General features: G+C 44.9%; 1 protein-coding gene across 2 annotated transcripts in view; it reads right to left on the bottom strand.

The window, feature by feature from the left end:
- Nucleotides 1-16,812, bottom strand: part of PYM1 (PYM homolog 1, exon junction complex associated factor) — a 34,301-nt gene extending 17,489 nt beyond the window's left edge. The window contains exon 1 of one of the 2 annotated variants that reach the window (XM_040341056.1): nt 16,735-16,812. In XM_040341056.1, coding sequence (XP_040196990.1) covers nt 16,735-16,750 — 16 coding nt within the window. In that variant the 5' untranslated portion in view covers nt 16,751-16,812. Of the gene's footprint in view, nt 1-13,947; nt 14,049-16,734 lie in introns of those variants that run through there. The other variant, XM_040341055.1, reaches the window with a different exon arrangement.
- Nucleotides 16,813-19,963: the final 3,151 nt, after the last annotated feature.

Genomic DNA, 19,963 nt, shown 5'->3' with positions numbered 1-19,963 from the left:
TTTAGAGCTTCTGGCTTCAGGCGTTTTGGAGTGGAGATGTGAACCATCTCCATAGAGAATAGATTTTTTCCCCTCCAGCGTTTTGTAGCTTCAGGCTTCAAGCTACAAAACGCTCAGGTGTGAATGGGGTCTAAATGCATGAAGTTTAACCACTTAAAGCGGATGTCCGCTGAAAAAAAAAATATTCAAAGCCAGCTACAAATACTGCAGCTCCTGACTTTTAATATTAGGACACTTACCTGTCCTGGAGTCCAGCGCAGCAGAGGATGAGCGATCGCTTGTCTCTATGCTCCCCCCCCCATCCTCGGTGAGTGAACCAGGAAGTGAAGCGCTCCGGCTTCACTGCCCGGTTCCTTAAGGCGCATGCGCGAGTGCCGATTGGCTCCCGCTGTGTACTGGGAGCCGAGTGTTCCCAGAACACAACTAGGAGGGGGGGGGCAGGAGATAATATACACACACACACACGTATACATACATACATACATACATACATACATATACACACACACACACACACACACACACACACACACACACAGCCGCAAAAGGTAAAGGGTACATTAACCAAGTTTGTGGGGAGAACAAAGTTCCTCTAATGTTCTCCAGTTTCTTAAATGCCAGATCAACATGCTAGGAGGTGTGTATAACTGCAGTGTAGATAAAAAGGTATGTTGTCTAGTCATGTGCCTGTATAATAAACAGCAAGAAACACTAGGGGTAAAAATTGGTGGACAATAATGAATTCTTAAAATTATCAGGAGGTGTAAAAATCCCAAAGAGAATATGAGTCCAGAGCAGCAGGATAGAATTGTACCTGGAAGTACCAAATATACACTGCCAATCAGCAGTGTTCAAACTCTAATCAAGAAGTGTAAAATGAGGGGTTCTGTTGAAACCAATCCACGGTCAGGTAGACCAACTAAAATTTCAGCCACAACTGCCTGGTAAAATTGCAAAGAAAAATCCACAAATAACTTTAAGTGAAATACAGGACTCTCTGAAAACATGTGGTGTGGCCGTTTCAAGATACACAAAGGGGAGGCACTTGAAGAAAAATGGACTTCATGGTCTAGTCACCAGAAGAAAGCCATTACTACGCAAACAGCACAGAGACAAACCCCAAACCTTCTGGCAAAGTCATTTGGAGTGATGAGACCAAAATTTTGCTTTTTGGCCACAACCATAAACGCTACATTTGTAGAGGAGACAACAAGGCCTATGATGAAAGGTACACCATTCCTACTGTGAAACACAGAGGTGGATCGCTGATGTTTTGGGATGTGTGAGCTACAAAGGCACAGGAAATTTGGTCAAATTTGATGGCAAAATGAATGCAGTATGTTATCAAAAAATACTGGAGGAACATTTGCATTCATCAGCCAGGAAGCTGCGCATGGATAGTACTTGGAAATTCCAACATTAGAATGATCCAAAACACAAGGCCAAGTCAACCTGTCATTGGCTACAGCAGAATAAAGTGAAGGCTCTGGAGTGGCCATCTCAGTCTCCTGACCTCAATATCATTGAACCCCTCTGGGGAGATCTCAAAAAGACAGCCCAATAATTTACAAAGAACTGGAGGCTTTTTGCCAGGAGGAAAGAGCAGCTTTACCATCTGAGAAGATGAAGACCCCTTTCACACTTGTGTGGGAGTGGCGGTAAAGCGCTGCTATTTTTAGCGGCGCTTTACCGCAAATTTTGCAGTGCTGTTCTGCCGCTAGTGAGGCAGTTTAACCCCCCTCCCCCCGCTAGCAGGCGAAAAAGGGTTAAAAACCACTGCAAAACACCTCTGCAGAGGCTCTTTGCCGGCGGTATAGCCGCTCTCTCACATTGTTTTCAATGGGCAGGAGCGGTGGAGGAGCAGTATACACACCGTTTCAAAGATGCAGCTAGCAGGACCTTTTTCACGTCCTGCTAGCGCCCTCTGGCTTTCACACTGGAGACACAGCAGCCGCTATTTCAGGTCGGTTTGCAGGCGCTATTTTTAGCGCAATAGCACCTGCAAACCGCCCCAGTGTGAAAAGGGGTCAAAGAGCCTCATCCACAAATACAAGAGACTTCAAGCGGTCATTGATGTTAAAGGGGGCAATATGATATTAAAAATGGGGGTATGTAAACTTATCAGGGTCAGTTGGGTAGTTTCTGTTGTGATTACGATTTAAAAAGAGTAAACACAGTTGATAATAATTGGCTTCAGCCAAACGCCAACCATGAGTGAAAGAAAAGGATTTGCGTTATCAGTCATATTTTATGAAAAATGCCCACAAAATTTAAAATTCTGCCAGGGTATGTAAATTTATGGGCACAACTGTATATCTGCAGTATTTTGTAGTTCTCTCCTGACCCATTCCTCTGATAACTCCTGACAAATTTTTGGACACATCAGATAAAAGCAGCCTGAAATGTTTGTCAGGGGAGGTTGCTATAAATAGACTTAGCAAGGAGCTGGCCCTGTTACAAAACATCTGAGAGTCTCTGCCTATGATGAGGGGTGTGTGCGCCTTTCCTCCAATCAGCAATTTTTGCTATCTTGGTTGAATGCCCAGACATCACACTGTTATACAGGAAGGGAACATTTCCTAACATGATCTGAACTTTCTAAACTGCATATAAATGTGAAGACAGCAGATATACATGTAAAATCTATGTAGGGAGATTTGTTTCATCCCTGTGTATCATCTTAGGCTGTTTACTTCACTGAGTGTATGGAGGATTTACATCCACTTTAAGGAGCAGGTCCGTCAGACACAAATAGCTGGTTAAGGAGCAGGCCAGGAAGCTGGCCGCTGAGTCCTTAACAGATGGGTAATCAGCTGCCAGCAGGCTTCCCCACTGACAACTGAATGTAAAAAAAAAAAAATAATAATAATAATAATAATAATAATAATAATAATAATAATAATAATAATAATAATAATAATAATAAATGAATTCTAAGGGGGACACCACGAGAAAAGAAAAGAAAAAAAAATGGTCATCAGTGAGGTGGTAGCTCTGGCTGTTGTAGACTGGGCGTTCTTGAAGTTTGGAGGTAAATGGGATCAAGGAGATTGGTTTTGGGGGTCCAGCAGGTTGTTTTTTTTTCTTCTAAGCATAGGGTTAAGAGTGCATATTTTAGAGGTTTGGGAAGGATGCCATTAAAGAGTGAGATATTGACAATGTGAGCTGGAGTGGGTAGGATTGAGCAAGAGGGGGGGCGTGGCCTGACTAGCGATGGAGTAGGACGTGGGGTGAAGGAGCTCCTCTTGCCGAACATCCTGCCTGTCAGCCTGTGCCCGTTTCTGGGTCGATTTCCACCCACAAACTTACCTGGTGGCTCTGGGACCGGAGCAGACCATGTCGCCGCCGAAAAAGTCATCCGCCGCCGCAGACAAGCTGGCAAAGTACCGTCACGAGGGGGACGAGGGACAGGCCAAAGATGGCTCAGAGGAAGCTCCGGGAGAAGATCGCCATGCTGCAGAGACGGCGAAGGTGCTGGAGGCTATAGCAGCACTCCAGGGTACGCTGACGACAAAGATAGATGAGGTGAGAATAGACATCTCACTCATGCGGCAGGACTTATCCAAGGTGAGGGACAGGGTGACTGAGGCGGAGACCCGTATCAGCGATGCAGAGGACATCTTGCATCCCCTACAACAAGCCACAGAGGATATGCAGCGCCAAATCCATCAACTACACTCCCATCAAGATGAAATGGAGAATAGGCTCAGACGCTGCAACCTACGCTTCATTGGCTTGCCGGAGCGGGTGGAGGGCAGAATTTCTGGAAAACCTTCTAATCAAGGAGTATGGGAGAGAGGCCTTCTCGGTCATGTTTGCGGTGGAAAGGGCGCACAGAATTCCAGCGAAACCCCCACCGGAGGGAGCGCCCCCCCCCCCGCACTTTTATTGCTAAATTTTTGAACTTCGGAGACAGAGATAAAATTATGCGGCTCTCTAGAGAGAGAAGGGAAACATGCGGATGGGGAATGGCCACGTGGCAGTCTTTCCAGACTTCTCAAATGAAGTCCAGAAGAAGAGGTCCCAATTCCAGGACGTAAAGCGACGCCTACGAGTACTGAAGCTAAAGTATGCAATGTTGTTCCCGGCCAGGCTACGAGTGGAGGAGGATGGTCGGGTACAGTTTTTTGATCAGAAAGGAAGGCAGGAGTAACGGCGACACTGAGTACCGTTTTGTTGGGGAAAGGTTTGGGAAGCTTTGTCCCTCGCCCCCTCTTAAACACAAGCCTGAGGCCAGGATATGAGGGCCACGCATATGCTTGAGGGGACAGCTCCATGGGGTATTTTACGCCATTTCTGAGGACCTCATACAAGCCTCCCCGCCCCTTTTTGGGGGGGGGGGGTGTTTTTTTTTATCTTTTCTTTTTTGCAAAAGTTTTATTTTAACCTGCGGGAGATCCTTTGTGCACTGGCAGCTTCTCCCCCTGGGCGCAGAGGGGAGTCACCAGACATAATTAATGAGCTATCTCCTCACTGCAATGGAAATCTTTCTGAGAAACTAGAAAAAAGGACCGGATCTGTGGTGAGGGTACAAGGAAATTTAGACTGAACGGCAGGAGGAGCGAGGGCTTCTGCCTTCTGGGAGTACTGTTTCTTCCCCACTCCTGCAACACGCGTTGTTCAGTGAACAATCGCCTCCAAGGAAATGACTGGCTATACATTACAGGACTGTAAGCCGAAATTAAGATGTGTGCCTCCAGTCAGTATTTACTGCTGGACGTTTATCGATATGCTACTTGTTTTTTTCATGTTATGGGGTCACATGCCTGCACCAATTTAGGGAGGTGATGGGCTGGGAAGGTTTCTTTGGGCAGAGTCACCGTTGTGGCTCTAAAAGGTTTCTAATCCATAAGTGTTATAGTAGAGATGTAATGGGGTTGATAATGCATGTTGCCGCCAGTGGTGATGACATAGAAGTACACAACGGGTTGCTAGTGACATGTTTTAATACTGTATTGATGGTCCGACTGGTTATTTTCCACGAGATGGTACCAGGACTTCAATTAAATTTGTGACGTGGAACGTCCGGGGGGGGTGAGAAACAAAATTAAACGTACAGCACCTCTTACGTTTTTGAAATCGCAGAGAGCTAATATAATTGCGCTGACTGAGACGCACGCTACGGGCCACTTGCAGTCTGCTCTGAAGCGCCCATGGGTGGGCTGGGCGTACCACAGTGCGCATACTCGCTTCTCTAGGGGTTGTCACTGCTGGTAACAAAGGCTACCCCGTTCGAACTAATATCTCTGGAGTCGGACCTGCAGGGGAAATATTTGTTTGTACATGCATGTATTAGAGGAATGCCTATATTGCTGATAGTTTGCTATATCCCCCCCCCCCCCCATACAGTTTGGAGGTTGTCACTGAGGGTCTGGCTTTTATGGCTAGGAACCCGACGGTCCCAGCGGTGTGGATGGGGGAATTTTAATATGACCTTGGATCCTTTCATGGATAGACCGGCTCAGGCCAGGGGGACAGCGGGAGTGCCCAGATAAACTAGACTGCTGACGGAATTCGCCCTGGTGGATGTGTGGAGGCAGAGAAATCCCACGGCTCGTGCATACACCTGTCATTCAACTAGCCATGCTACCATGTCCCGCATAGATTATATACTGGTTTCCGCATTGCTCATGCCCAGGGTGGTTGGGGCTGGATTTGCGCCTAGGGCCCTGTCGGATCACTCGCCATGTTGGGTGAAGTTGTCCCTCTTGGGGGAGGCTCCCAAATGGGTATGGAGACTCAATCCATACTGGTTGACAGCCTTGACGAATCACAAGGGTATAGAAAGAGTTAAAATATTTCTTCTCTGAGGGGCAGGATGATGCACTAATTAACTCCCGTTGGGATGCATTTAAACTCCATGCGAGCAGAGTGTTAGATACTAAAATAGACTTAAAGTGTCCTCTAAAGTAGTGGTGAGCATGTCTGAGGATGCACTGCAGAATCTGGAAGAGACTTACAACACGCAGCCATACCCGGAGAATCTAACGAGAGTAAAGTTACAGTCTAGGGTGGTCGCCCAGCTACACATGGAAAACGCAAAACAGTGTGTCTTTTTTTGCAAAGCACGGGTATATGAACACGGGGAAAAGGCAGGTAAAATGCTGGCCTACCTGGAACATTTGGAAGATAGACCACCGGTGGTGGTGTCGCTGGCCGAGCCGGATGGCTCGGTCATTACTGACCCTCCGCAGGTGGCAGAAAGGTTTAAACAGTTTTATGGGGATCTTTATAGTTCTCAGTGCCAACATACGCCACAGGAGATACGGGCATATCTACACACATTACAATTCCCTAGGCTGAGTGCAGCGCAGATACAGGCTCTGGAAGCAGTTATTACCACACAGGACATCACCACAGCAATATCGCAGCTGGCTAAATCCAAGGCCCCGGGGCTCTTGGAGTTTTATGCGACATATTCCCGAGACACTAATCCCTAAACTGCAGGCGCTGTTCCGTTCAGTGTTTGAGCTAGGTGCACTCCCCTCAATGCAGGAGGCTCAGATTATAGTCCTGCCCAAGCCAGGTAAAGACCCACTATACCCAGAATCGTATAGGCCTATATCTTTGCTACCAGTAGATATTAAAATATTGGCCAAAATACTGTCATCTAGGCTGAACACAGTTATCCTTTCCTTGATTCACCCGGATCAAACTGGGTTTATGCCGGGAAAGAATACTGCAATGAATATCAGACGTTTGTTTATGAACATTCAGGGCCAGCATGAGAATGTGGGGACGCGGGTGGTGGTGGCCCTGGATACGGCCAAGGCATTCAACTCCGTCGAGTGGCTGTATCTGTGCGAATGCCTGAGAAGCTATGGGTTTGGCCCTAACTATATTAGATGGGTGCAACTCCTATATCAGACCCCCAAGGCTAGGATTTTCGTAAATGGTTGGCTCTCTGACCAGATTTTTCTGGAACGAGGTACTAGACAGGGGTGCCCACTGTCACCGTTACTATATGCTTTGGCGGCAGAACCGTTGGCTATCGCCATTAGAATGAGCCCAGAAGTGATTGGCCTTAGAAAAGGGGATACTTGGGACAAAATAGGCCTATATGCGGATGATACGGTTCTGTATATGACAGATCAGGGTCCCTCGTTGCAGGCGGCGTTAAATATCATAGAGGAGGTAGGGAAATATTCAGGTTTAAGGATAAATTTGGACAAATCCCGGATCCTCCCTCTGGATCAGTTTCCTTCACCGGAGGTGTTCCCGGAGTTACCCCTGCAGAGAGTGGGAGAGATTAAATATTTGGGTGTAAAAGGATTGAGCAAGAGTGCAACCATAGTAGTTATGAAGGAATACGGTCCAGAGGGCAGGTGGTTATGTGGGCATTAGAGAAAGTTTAACAACTCCCTCTATAGTGAAAGGAAAAAGCAGCAGAAGTACTGAATGGAAGTGGACATGAAATGTTAGGTGGGCAGTGAGTGACTTGGAGGACAAAGGCAATGGAGGACAAAGTAGAAAATAAAGTGTGACATACAATATTGCAACAAACGCAATTTTATTACCCTAGGGTCACTGCAAAAAAAATATTATATTATATATTTTATATGTTTGGGGGTTCCAAGTAATTTTCTAGCAAAAAATACTGATTTTAACTTTGTAAGAAACAAGTGTCAGAAAAAGGTTTGGTCTTTAACCACTTCAGCCCCCCCGATGATTTGGCTGCCCAATGACCGGGCCATTTTCTGCGATTCAGCACTGCGTCGCTTTAACTGACAGTTATGCAGTCGTGCGACGTGGCTCCCAACCAAAATTGACGTTCTTTTTTTCCCCCACAAAAAAAGCATCTATTTTTTAAAAAAAAGCAATATTTTTAACTTTATGTGATAATAAATATCCTCCCCCCCAAAATATATATATATATATATATATATATATATATATATATATATATATATATATATATATATATATATATATATATATATTCCTCAGTTTAGGCCGATATGTATTCTTCTACATATTTTTGGTAACAAATAAAAAATAAATAAAAAAAAGTCACAATAAGCGTTGATTGGTTTGCGCAAAAGTTATAGCGTCTACAAAATAGGGGATAGTTTTATGGCATTTTTTTTTTTTTTACTAGTTATGGCAGCGATTTGCGATTTTTTCTCATGACTGCGACATTATGGCGGACACATCGGACACTTGACGCCATTTTGGGACCACCTGCACGGCCGGAATTTCAAAGCAACGTACCCATACGTTTTTTTTGAGCACACCAGCCATTCTGCCAATGTATATCTACTGGCAGCAGTCGGCAAGTGGTAACATTTCCCTCATTTCAGACCAAAGTTCATTCCTTGATTATTCATGCAGCTTTAAAAATAGGTCAGTTTGACAGTGCAAAGGCAGAAATTTTAATCTTTTAGGGCAGATTTATACAGGGTGAAGTCTTCTTCACATTGATGCTCAAGACTGACTGTGTTTGAGACTTTTGGTGTTGTCTGTTTTCCAAGGTTGTAGGGTTTGGGACCGATTCTGTGTTTAATGAGGGAAGTATGTGTAATGGGAGGATGACAGTGAACCGCTGCAGACAGACGTGTCCAGGTTGGGGCAGGACATTGGTGAGATTTTATCACAGAGGCTGTCTGTTGCAGAATAGAGAAAACACGGGTTAACCACTTTCCGAACGTCTCACATACATATACCGCGTTAGGTTGGCTCTCCTGCACAAATCGCCATACATGTACGGCGGCTCCTTTTGAGCCATAGCAGGCGTGACCACCCATGATCGCAGACACGAGAGCCAGAACGGGAATTTGCATATGTAAACACACAAATCCCTGTTACGATTTTCCTCAATCGTTTTTTTTAGGTGCGATAATAAGTTCCTTATACTCGTTTGTTTTCTCTTGCCCATTTATAGAAATCGCTTTGGCACCACTATCCATCCATCAATCAACGGTCACACTTACTAACTGACATCTCAGCATGGATGTCGCACCACTTCCTTAAACTAAATCTCTCTAAAACTGAGTTACTAATATTCCCCCCCCCCCCACCTGTGCCCCCCCCTCCATGACTTTTCCCCATACAACAATACAACCATCAGTCCCTCCCCTCATGCCAGGGTACTAGGTGTAATCCTAGACTCCGGCTTGTCATTCCAGCCTCAAGTCCAATCTTTTTCAAAGGTTTGTAGAATTCACTTCTGTAACATCTCTAAATTCCCCCCCTTTTTAACAAATGAAACCACCAAACTCCTCATTCACTCCCTTGTTATCTCTCACCTTGACTATTGCAACTCCCTTCTCATTGGCCTGCCTCTCCATAGGCTATCCCCTCTGCAGTCTATCATGAATGCTGCTGCCAGACTTATCCACCTTACCAACCGCTCAGTGTCTGCCAACCCTCTCCTCCAATCCCTACACTGGCTTCAGAACACCCAGCGAATTAAATTCAAAATACTAACCACAACCTACAAAGCCATCCACAACTCTGCCCCGAGCTACATAACTAATCTCGTCTCCAAACATATCCCAAACCGTCCTCTCCGCTTCTTCTCAAGACCTCCTACTGTCAAGCTCTCTCGTCTCCAGGATTTCTCCAGAGCCTCTCCCATCCTCTGGAACTCACTATCTCAACCTGTCCGGCTATCCCCTACTCTTGCTACCTTCAGGCGATCCCTGAAAACTCACGTCTTCAGGGAAGCCCATCACGTCTCCAACTAATCTTTTACCACTTCCATCAGCTCATTCCCCACAGTTACAACCTTTTGCACCACCTGCCCCACCCTATTAGACTGTAAGCTCTTCTGAGCAGGGCCCTCTTAATCCTCTTGTATTTTATTGCATTGTAACTGTATTGTCTCCCTTTTATATTGTAAAGTGCTGCGTAAACTGTTGGCGCTATATAAATCCTGTATAATAATAATGTTTGAATAAAGCACCTGGCCCTCTGTCTGTATACATTTGCAGAATTTGCACACCTGAACCTAACTGGTACAAAGCACTGGATTCTCAGGATTGCCCCAGTCGGATGTTTGGAGTTTTCCCGTATATATTCTCGGCTTACCGACAGCAGTGAACCCATTATCTCTTTGGCACCAGGTTATATTTGGTTTTATATTTGATGGCGAGGATTGTCTGCGTTGGGTGGTTGGTGGGTTCATTATTGCTTTCCCATTCTCAACGATGCTCACTACATGTCCCTTGCATCCATGTTCTCAGCGCTAATTTGTGTTTTAGGTTATAGATGTACACTGAAGAAAGGACAAGATCCTGAAACTCGTCGGGCCTAATCGCCAATTATGAGACTGTATCAGTGTTACTTTGCATCTATTGTATTTTGATATTGTTCTTAGCCAACTGCAGTGTTATGCTCGTAATGACTTTTTTCAAAATATTTAATAAATCATTTTACTATAAATTGGTTCCGTACCTATATCTAGTTGCCTTCAAAGTCCCAACCCTCCTTGGGGGGACCCTTTTTACATATCTATGTATGGGATGGTGGCAACGTCCTAGTCCATTTTTGGTGAAATCTCTTTTTGAGGAGGAGAGACAGATCGTCTGTTCCCAGTAATTGGGAACAGTGATCCGACTCTTCCTCTAGTCAGTCCAATCTCCTCACAGTTAGAAACACACTTAACCCCTTGATCGCCCCCTAGTGTTAACCCCTTCCCTGCCAGTTATTTACACAGTTATCAGTGCATTATCATGGCAACTGTATAAATGTAAATGGTCCCAAAAAAAGTGTAAAAAATGTCCAATCTGTCCGCCGCAATGTAGCAGTCCCGGAAAAAAATGAAATAATTTGCAAAATACATAAATCTATTCCATATTTTGTAGACACTAAAACTTTTGCACAAGCCAAATAATATACGCTTATTGCAGTTTTTTTACCAAAAATATGTAGAATACATATTGGCCTAAACTTAAGAAATGTATTTTTTCGGGATATTTATTATAGCAAAAACTATAGTTTTTTTTAAAATGGTCGCACTTTTCTGTTTATAGCACAAAAAATAAAAACCCCAGCGATGAGTAAATACCACTAAAAGAAAGCTCTGTTTATGGGAAAAAATTGATTTTGTTTGGGTACATCGTCGCACAACCGCGCAATTGTCAGTTAAACCAACGCAGTGCTGTTTCGCAAAAAATTGCCTGGTCATTAGGGTGGCAAAACCTTCTGGGTTTGAAGTGGTTAAAGTGGCAAAGGTTTCCAAGTATAGGAGTCCAAAGATAGGGAGAGATTGAAGCTAATTAGGTAGTAGTCAGAGAGAAGAAATGATTGTTGGAGAGTTTGTAAGGAATGTAGAGGTAGGAGAATACAAGATGAAGGGAGTGGCCATTAGCACGAGTAGAAGCGCGTGCCCATTTTGTTAGGTCAAAAGGGGACGTTAGGCTGAGAAGTTTAGAGGTAGCTGGAGTGTGAGCATTTGTAGGGATGTTGAAGTCACCAAGAATAATTGGGGGAATTTCAGAGAAGAAAAAGTAGGGTGGTGAGGCAGAAACGTCATCACGGAAGCTTGATATTGGTCCAGGAGGCTGATAGAGAAACTGGAGAAAATAGATGAATACAGTGAGATTCAAAAAGAGGGAGGACTTAAGGTACACAATTTTAATGATACCCAATAATACGGAATCAGATTTATTATGTTAATCTTTGGTAAACTACTAACCCATAAAATATATAAGTACATTACAAGGCTGGAAGTACTCATTACAAAGTATGTCTTACATACTTTATTACGTTTTGTGCTTTGCCTATTGACAACCAAAGAGAACATAATAAATTTGATTGGAAATTGTAAATCTTTAAAATTCTAAACATTTGTAAATACATATTTGTTGAATGTGGCAGCGATAATGGTACAAAGATGACTTCAGCCAGTGTGAGTAAACTACAAATACACCATTTACTAAATGGAGAGACAGTGAGGGAGTCGAGGAGAGAACCTGAAAGGTTTCCGACTCCACCTCTCACCCTTATCTACTGGGTCTAGGTGGTGAAGTCCAGTGGAAGCCAACTTGGGGGAAAGTAGCTGGAGAGGTAGAGTCAGATTATTGAAGCCAAGATTCAGTAAGTAGGGTAAAGGAGTTCTTTATAAAAAATAAAAAAAAAGTCATAGGACAGAGGTTGTTACAGACTGAGTTGGCATTCCAAAGAACACAGAAGGGGAGGCTGGTTCTGGAAAAAAAAAAAAAAAAATTAAAATTAGAGTGTGTGGACTGCAGCTGCTGACAGAGTAAGGAGGGTGCTTCCAAAAAATACCCCGCCGCTGTAATTCGAAAAGGGGCTGGCACCTGAATAGGGGGTGGCAGCGGCCACCATAGACTCATGCAATGCATGAATCCATCTATGGCGAGAGAAGGAGCGGTGCCGTGCACCCTTATGGACGCACTACAACTGACCGCCATCAACATCATGTGGTAGAGAATAGGCAAGCATGATCAATAGATGGTGATGTCAGGTATGTTTATTCCCTGTGCACATCCCCTTCTTGCGTATGTTTAGGCTGGGTTCACACTACTACACTACTTTTATCCTACTTTGCTCTGCTACATTGGTCCTACATTTATCCTACATTCGTCCTACATCCATCCCACTTTCATGAACAGGATACTACTTTGGTCCGACTTCAATGATATTCAATGGGCCTGAAGTAGGATCAATGTAGGACCAAAAGTAGTACAGGGAGCATTTTCAAAGTCGGACCGACTTGTGCAGGACGCTACAAGACGCTCTCATAGGGAAACATTGAACACAGAGCAAAGTAGGATGAAAGTAGTGTAAACCCAGCCTCATTCCCTGCGCCCCCCCCCCCCCCCCCCTTATCGGGTATGTTTATTCCCTGCGCACGCCCCCCCTTATCGGGTATGTTTATTCCCTGCACGCACGCCTCCCCCTTATCGCGTATGTTTGTTCAGGTGCCAAGGGCACTTTAGCATGGTCATAGGCTCCAAAAGGGGTCCAAAAAGGTGAACAGCAGGAGCCATGCTGGGCGCTCGCAGTTCGCTCAGCGTTGTGTTAGGAAAACAAATATTAATTTGCTTTCCTAACACTGAACCGCCTCTCAGCCAATCAGGTGCTCGGGTCTGTTACCTGATTGGCTGAAACGACAGGCACTGAGCGTCCAATCATAGCAGAGGACGGGAAGAGACGGACGGGAGAAGACATTGAGGAGCATGGAGGAGACCGGCACAGTGACCCGCTGCTTTACAGAGACAGGCAAGTCCTGGGCGAGCGGGAGATGCACACTGGCAGCATTTTATGAGTACAGTAGCAGCAATGGATGGGCACAGTGGCGGCAATGGATGTTTTTTCAGTTTGTTTGCGTGCCCCCCAAAAAATGTAAGCACCAGCCGCCACTGGTGGCGGTGTCTTGCACACACACGTCTTGTTTGATGCATATTTCATTTGGTTTATATGAGGCAGTTCATCTCCAAGGAATATTTGCTTTGCAGCAAGCAGGATTTTCATTTTCCCCTCACCAAACTCACTTCACAAGCCAGGAGTCTCAGAATAATATACATCTAACCCCTGTGGATGAGGGCTCTGTCACCAAGGGCTCATTTTCTTAATGCATAATGCGTAGCTTACACCATTGAATCGCTCCCATGTGCACCGAAAACCAATACATCACGTTCTGTGCCATAACATGTGTGCAAATGCAACTTAATAAAGGAAATAACTTGAAAATACACCAACAATGCATGTAAAGACACTGCAAACACCAATGCATAAAAGCAGTGTGAGTGCAAAGAGTGTGATATAAATGGGATCCAATGAGGGGGGAGGACCAGGTGTCAGTGTGTACAGTGAATGGAGCTGGATGCTGCCACCATACTACAATCAGGGGATGCTCTGGGGACACAGTACACACTCATACACCGCTAGAAACACATTGAAAAGAGAAGCCTTCCGGTGAGTTAGCAGTCAGTGATGTGTAAAACCCACACCACTGCCGTCTAGCAGCCCTCCACTCACCGGATTCATCGGTCACATAGGGAGCGGCCATCTTGGTCCCTTCAACACGTTCACTTCCGCCGCCGCCGGTGTAACGTGAAACCAAGCATGCGGGAAAACCCTGTCTGCGTGCCCGCTCCCGTGCGCGCCCCCGCTGTTCAGAGCGAGTACCGCGCATGTGCGCCCGCCCTGCTGGTCACATAGTGGTGTCGCGCCAGTCAATTATTTAGCAGTGCCTCTATTTAGTGCGGGTATCTTGCTCTCCATACATCACTGTGTCTATCATAACAAGGATTTAATATGTCATTTTTAGGTTTGGATAATATGGGCAATGGTCTCCAGTCTCCACAGGATCACTATAACAAAACAAAAAACTTGCAAAAGAAGTGTTCATTTACTTACCTTTCCAGTAGACTGTAAGGAAAAGCCCCAACTTCCCTGCTTCCCAGCAGCTGCAAGCATGATGTTGGCATAGTTGTCAACATTTTCAAAACATGGGACACTTTAAATAGTATATATTAATAGTTATATATTAATATATTAATAATAGTATTATTTTAATAAGGGTGGGGCATTTGTGTGTAGGCGTGGCCTATTCAGAGAGAATAAAAATGCGGTGAATGGGTGTAGTTTCAATGACGCTAAATATTGGGCATGGCTTAAAGCGGGGGTTCACCCAAAAAAAAATTTTTAACATGACATTCAGCCGAGTTGTCAGAATGACAATCGGCTGTTTTTTGTTTCCGACCGGCGCATACAGCACATCACGAGTTGCCGAAAGAAGCCGGACTGCGAGTCGGCTCTATACGGCGCCTGCGCACCGATGTTCGGCTTATTTCGGCAACTCGTGACGCGCTGTATGCGCCGGTCGGAAGGATGTCAATCACTTAGGAACGCCCAGTCCCGCAGATTACATACCCGTAAGCGGCGGTGAAAATACTGAGATAAAAAAAAAACAGCCGATTGTCATTCTGACAACTCGGCTGAATGTCATGTTAAAAAATTTTTTGGGGGGTGAACCCCCGCTTTAAAAAGGGTGTGGTTACATGGAGTCTGAGATGCCTTACATAGTGGAGAATGGGGTAATATATAGGGAAAGAGAGGGATGGAAGGAGCGAAAAAGGGAGAGAGGAAAGAAAGAGAAGGAAAAAAGGGATAGCTAGAGGGAGAAGGAAAGAGAAAAAAAAAGGGGATAGATGGAGAGAAAGAAAAAAAAGAAAAAGGAGGGGTAGATAAATAAAAAAGGAGAAAGAGGGAGGGAGAAATAAATGGAGAGAGAGTGATGGAGCAAGAAAGAGGGATGGAAAGAAAGAAAAAAGGAAAGAAATTAGGAGGGATAGAGAAAGATGGAGGGAGACAGAAAGAAAGCGGGAGGTAGGGAGAAATAAGGTAGAAATAAATAGGGGGGAGGGGGAGAGGGAGGACACTTTCAATTACTGTTCGGGCAAAAAAGACAGTTGCTTCTTCCCCACCTCATGCAGCTTGCAGAGCAAGGATTCTGCCACCTGAAACTCCTCTCATCGCCGCTGTAGTTAAGAAGGCAGGCTCTGTGAAGTGTGTGACACAGCAGTGCCTACTCACAGGGCATACGGAATACATGTTGGAAAGGTGCAGCATGGTATGGTAGGCAGTAAACACTCACAATTTGCAAGGAATGTTGTACTGAAATACAACTACTGGCAACTACAACGATGCAACGAATTGACAGCGAGCAGAGGACTCAGGGATGACAATAGCATTTGCCATGAGGGGCAAAGTGCGGCCTGGGTGGCCCAACCCAAACCAAGAGGTAAACCTAGTCCCTGCTCACTCCCTACTCTGCCAGAACCTTTTCCTACCACTGCCCCTGTCAGATGGGGAACTTGTCTACCTACACAAAATGTGCCAAACCCAGGGGTCAGAAAGTAGAAGTTCAAACACCTAACTAACTATAAACCTACTTGCAGCCACATTCTAAAACAAATCCATCTAGCCCTGTAAAGAAAAAATATTGCTGTACTTGCCTGTTCTGCAACCACTCCGGTCCCACGATAAGTTGTCAGCGGCGGCTTCAGTGTGTGGGAGTGTGCGCAGGAAAGGCAGCCGACAATGGAAGCCACATAGTAACTCTGTGAGTGATATCACTTCCCAGACATTTCACAGCCGCTGTCGGTTTTCTCCTGCACACAGCATTTGCTGCTGGAGACTGGACCAGATTGGCTGCAGAAAAGGGATGTATAGAGATTTTCTTTACAGGGCTAGATAGATTCGTTTTAGATGTGGCTGGAAGTAGGTTTAGATTTAGTTAGTGAACGTCTACATTAAATAGACTCTGCTTACCTAAGATGGCCACCAGGGTCACATGAATGTGCCAGGTGCATCCAACCGGATCACTGCCCAAGTGACCGGGAAAAATCAGAAAGAAAACACAGTGGGGGTCATTTACTATAGCTCTGCTGATTACCACAAATTAGCACTAATCATACCAATTAACGCTAAAACGGTATTCACTATAGCGCTGGTAAAAAAAATATAAAAAATACTCCCAAAATCGAATTTACTATAGTTCCCTAAAACCAAAATAGCGCCCAAACCCTTACTCTGCTAAAACCTGGAGTAGTGCACATGGAAATGTTTAGAGCATGATATAAATGCCTAAATCTTTTGAGCGGTGACAGGCCATGTGAAGCGCTAAGAGAAAAAACAGGAAAAAAATAAAATCACCACAGAGAGAAGAAAAGAAAAAAGAGAGGGAAAGAGCAAACTGAGGTTCAGCATAGAAAATTAAAATGCAGCGCTTTAAAAAGTATGTAAACAAACACTTCCTACCTTCAGTACTCTCCATGCTGGCTCCTCTGGGCAGCAGGGCAGGTGGGAGGCAAGACAGCAGCCATTTCCCCCTGCTCCCCCACCTGTTTAAATAAAGTGAGGGCAAAATCAGCTGTGAGGAACAACTAAGATGGCCGATTCTGCGCTTCCTGCTACACGCCCCATCCAGGAAGAAAAGGAAGCAGGAAGAGCCACGCATAGCGCCCACAGCTATCACACAGGCCACAATAACAGAGACAGCACCTCTACCTACAGAGCAAGAGAAAACAGAGAAAGGGAGTCTGGCAGTGGGATAAGGCAGGACAGAGGCGCTGTGGGGACCAAATGGTGCATCCCACATTCACTGCCCCAAAACGTTCCACAGAAACACGGGCTCCCCAACTCCTCAGCGCATTTAGCAGCCCAAATGGCGGGACCTCATCTCAGGAGAGCATGCACCTGAATGGTGGCACAAATTTTTTTGGGGTGAGGCTGGGGCTGATGAATCCATGATCCTGTGTGGCCTTGAGGACAGAAAATAGAATGAGGGCGGGGAGGATTTTTTCTATAATAAATATCCCCAAAAAATATATAAAACATTTTTTTTCCTCAGTTTAGGCCAATACGTATTCTTCTACATATTTTTGGTAAAAAAAAAAATCGCAATAAGCGTTTATTGATTGGTTTTCGCAAAAGTTATAGCGTCTACAAAATAGGGAATATTTTTTTTTTTTACTAGTAATGGCGGCAATTAGCGATTTGTATCTTGACTTCGACATTATGGCGGACACATTGGACACTTTTGACACCATTTTGGGACCATTGTCATTTTTACAGTGATCAGTGCTATAAAAATGCACTGAATACTGTAAAAATGCCACTGGCAGTGAAGGGGTTAACCACTAGGTGGCACTGTAGGGGTTAAGTGTGACCTGGTGAGTGATTTACTGTAGGGGGGATGGGCTGTGTGTGACATGACACTGATCTGCTCTCCGATTACACAGAGCGGAGATCAGTGTCATTGTCACTAGGCAGAGCGGGGAGATACTTGTTTACATTGGCATCTCCCCGCTCTATCTCTACGTGAGACGATCGTGGGTATCCCCGTGGCGATCGAGTCTGCGGGACCCACGGTTAGGCTCACGGAGCTTGAGTCAGGGCCTCGAGCGCGCCCACACGGCGGCATCTTAAAGAGGACGTACCTGTACGCCCATATGCCTGTCCGTGCCATTCTGCCAACGTAAATAGGCGTACAGCAGAGCTTTTTGGAAGTGAAAATCAGCGCTATTATAGTCCAAAGCAAGTTTCAGCCATTGATTCTAATGGTACAATTGTAACTTACCCAAATACTTCTAATGTTGAGATGAAATGTATGTTTCTCTGAAATTAATTTTCCTTTGCAACAATATTGCTTCTACTTCAAATATTTTGTTTTTAGGAATGTTAAAATGTGGAATGTTTTGGTAAAATATTTTTTTCTCTGTCACTTTCACTATTAGGCCCCTTTCACACTGGGGCTTTTTCGAGAGTTATTGGAGCATTATTCGAGCGAAGCCTCATCTGCAATCCCAATGTGAAAGCCTGAGTGCTTTCAGAGCCCTTTCACACTGCCAGCGCCCAAAACGGTTTAGGGCGTTTTTGCAGTGCCTCAGTGTAAAAGGACAAGGGGCCAGATTCACGTAGAAATGGGCTAAGCTGCGGCGGCGTAACGTATTCAATTTCCGTCACACCGCCGCAAGTTTACAGCGTAAGTGCCTGATTCACAAAGCACTTACCTGTAAACTTGCGGCAGCGTAGCGTAAATCCGCCCGGCGCACGTCCGCCTAATTCAAATGGGGCGGGGACCATTTAAATTAGGCGTGTTCCCATGCCGAACGTACTGCGCATGCTCCGTCCCTAAAATTTCCCGACGTGCATTGCGCTAAATGACGTCGCAAGGACGTCATTGGTTTCGACGTTAACGTAAATGGCGTCCAGCGGCATTCACGAGCGACTTACGCAAACGACGTGAAATGTAAAAATTCGACGCGGGAACGACGGCCATACTTAACATTGGTTAGACCACCTAGAGGGCATGCTTAGTTTTACGCGATGTATCTCTACGGAAACAACGTAAATTTAGAGCGACGGGCAAAGCGGACGTTCGTGAATTGGCGTAACTAGTCATTTGCATATTCTACGCCGACCGCAATGGAATCGCCACCTAGCGGCCGGCCTAGAATTGCAGCCTAAGATCCGACGGTGTAAGTCAATTACACCTGTCGGATCTTAGGGCTATCTATGCGTGACTGATTCTATGAATCAGCCGCATAGATACGACAATCGTATATCAGAGATACGACGGCGTATCAGGAGATACGTCGTCGTATCGCTTTTGTGAATCTGGCCCAAGGTGTTTTTACAGCGCTTTCAATTCATTTCAATGGAGAGGGGCGTTTTTGGAGCGTTTTTTTCAGCGCCCAAAAGCTGCTCCAAAGATGCTGCTTGCAGGACTCAGTGTGAAAGGGTCCATTGAGATGCATGAAGAGCGTTTTATGAGCGTTTTGATAGCGCTATTTTTCACGCTAAAACGCTGTAAAAACGCTTCAGTGTGAAAGGGGTCTTACTCTCCATCTCGCAACAATCTTTACCAAAACTGACACAGATGTCATTACAAACAATACCATTGCTGATGCAAATCTAAAATGAGTCACCATTTTTTGTGCTTTTTATTATTTCTAAATAATCATAATTTGAGCCCAAAAAACGTGATGCCAACATCAGAAATCAAAATGTAATTTGAGGGTAATATTACTATTCTACACTCACCCACAAAGAACCACCAAATATCACAGAATAAATCAAGAAGTAGAACTCTTGAGTAATGTAATTCCATCGCCTGTATGTCCAAAGAAATGCAGTATTTATGTGTTTTTATGTTTAGGAGGTTCTCACATGTGACAGCTCGGTGGCTTAGGGGTTAGAACTTCTGCTTAGTATCCCTGAGTGTCGGGATTTGAATCCCAAACATGCTGCTTCATGTAGAGAAGTTGTCTCATCTCCCAGGTCCTAAAACTTTGTCTAAATGTAGTATTTATGTGTAGGAGGGTTCCACCACCATATAGTATCTTGCCAGATACACAATTTAGCCAAAAGTATTGGGACGCCTGCCTTTACACACACATGAACTTTAATGGCAGCCCAGTCTTAGTCCGTAGGGTTCAAATTTGATTTGGCCCACCCTTTGTAGCTAGAACAGCTTCCAGGAAGG

The sequence above is a fragment of the Rana temporaria genome, chromosome 2, assembly GCF_905171775.1.
Source record: "Rana temporaria chromosome 2, aRanTem1.1, whole genome shotgun sequence".
NCBI lineage: Eukaryota > Metazoa > Chordata > Amphibia > Anura > Ranidae > Rana > Rana temporaria.
Note: the sequence above shows the minus strand (reverse complement) of the source record. Positions and strands in the feature narration are given on the sequence as shown.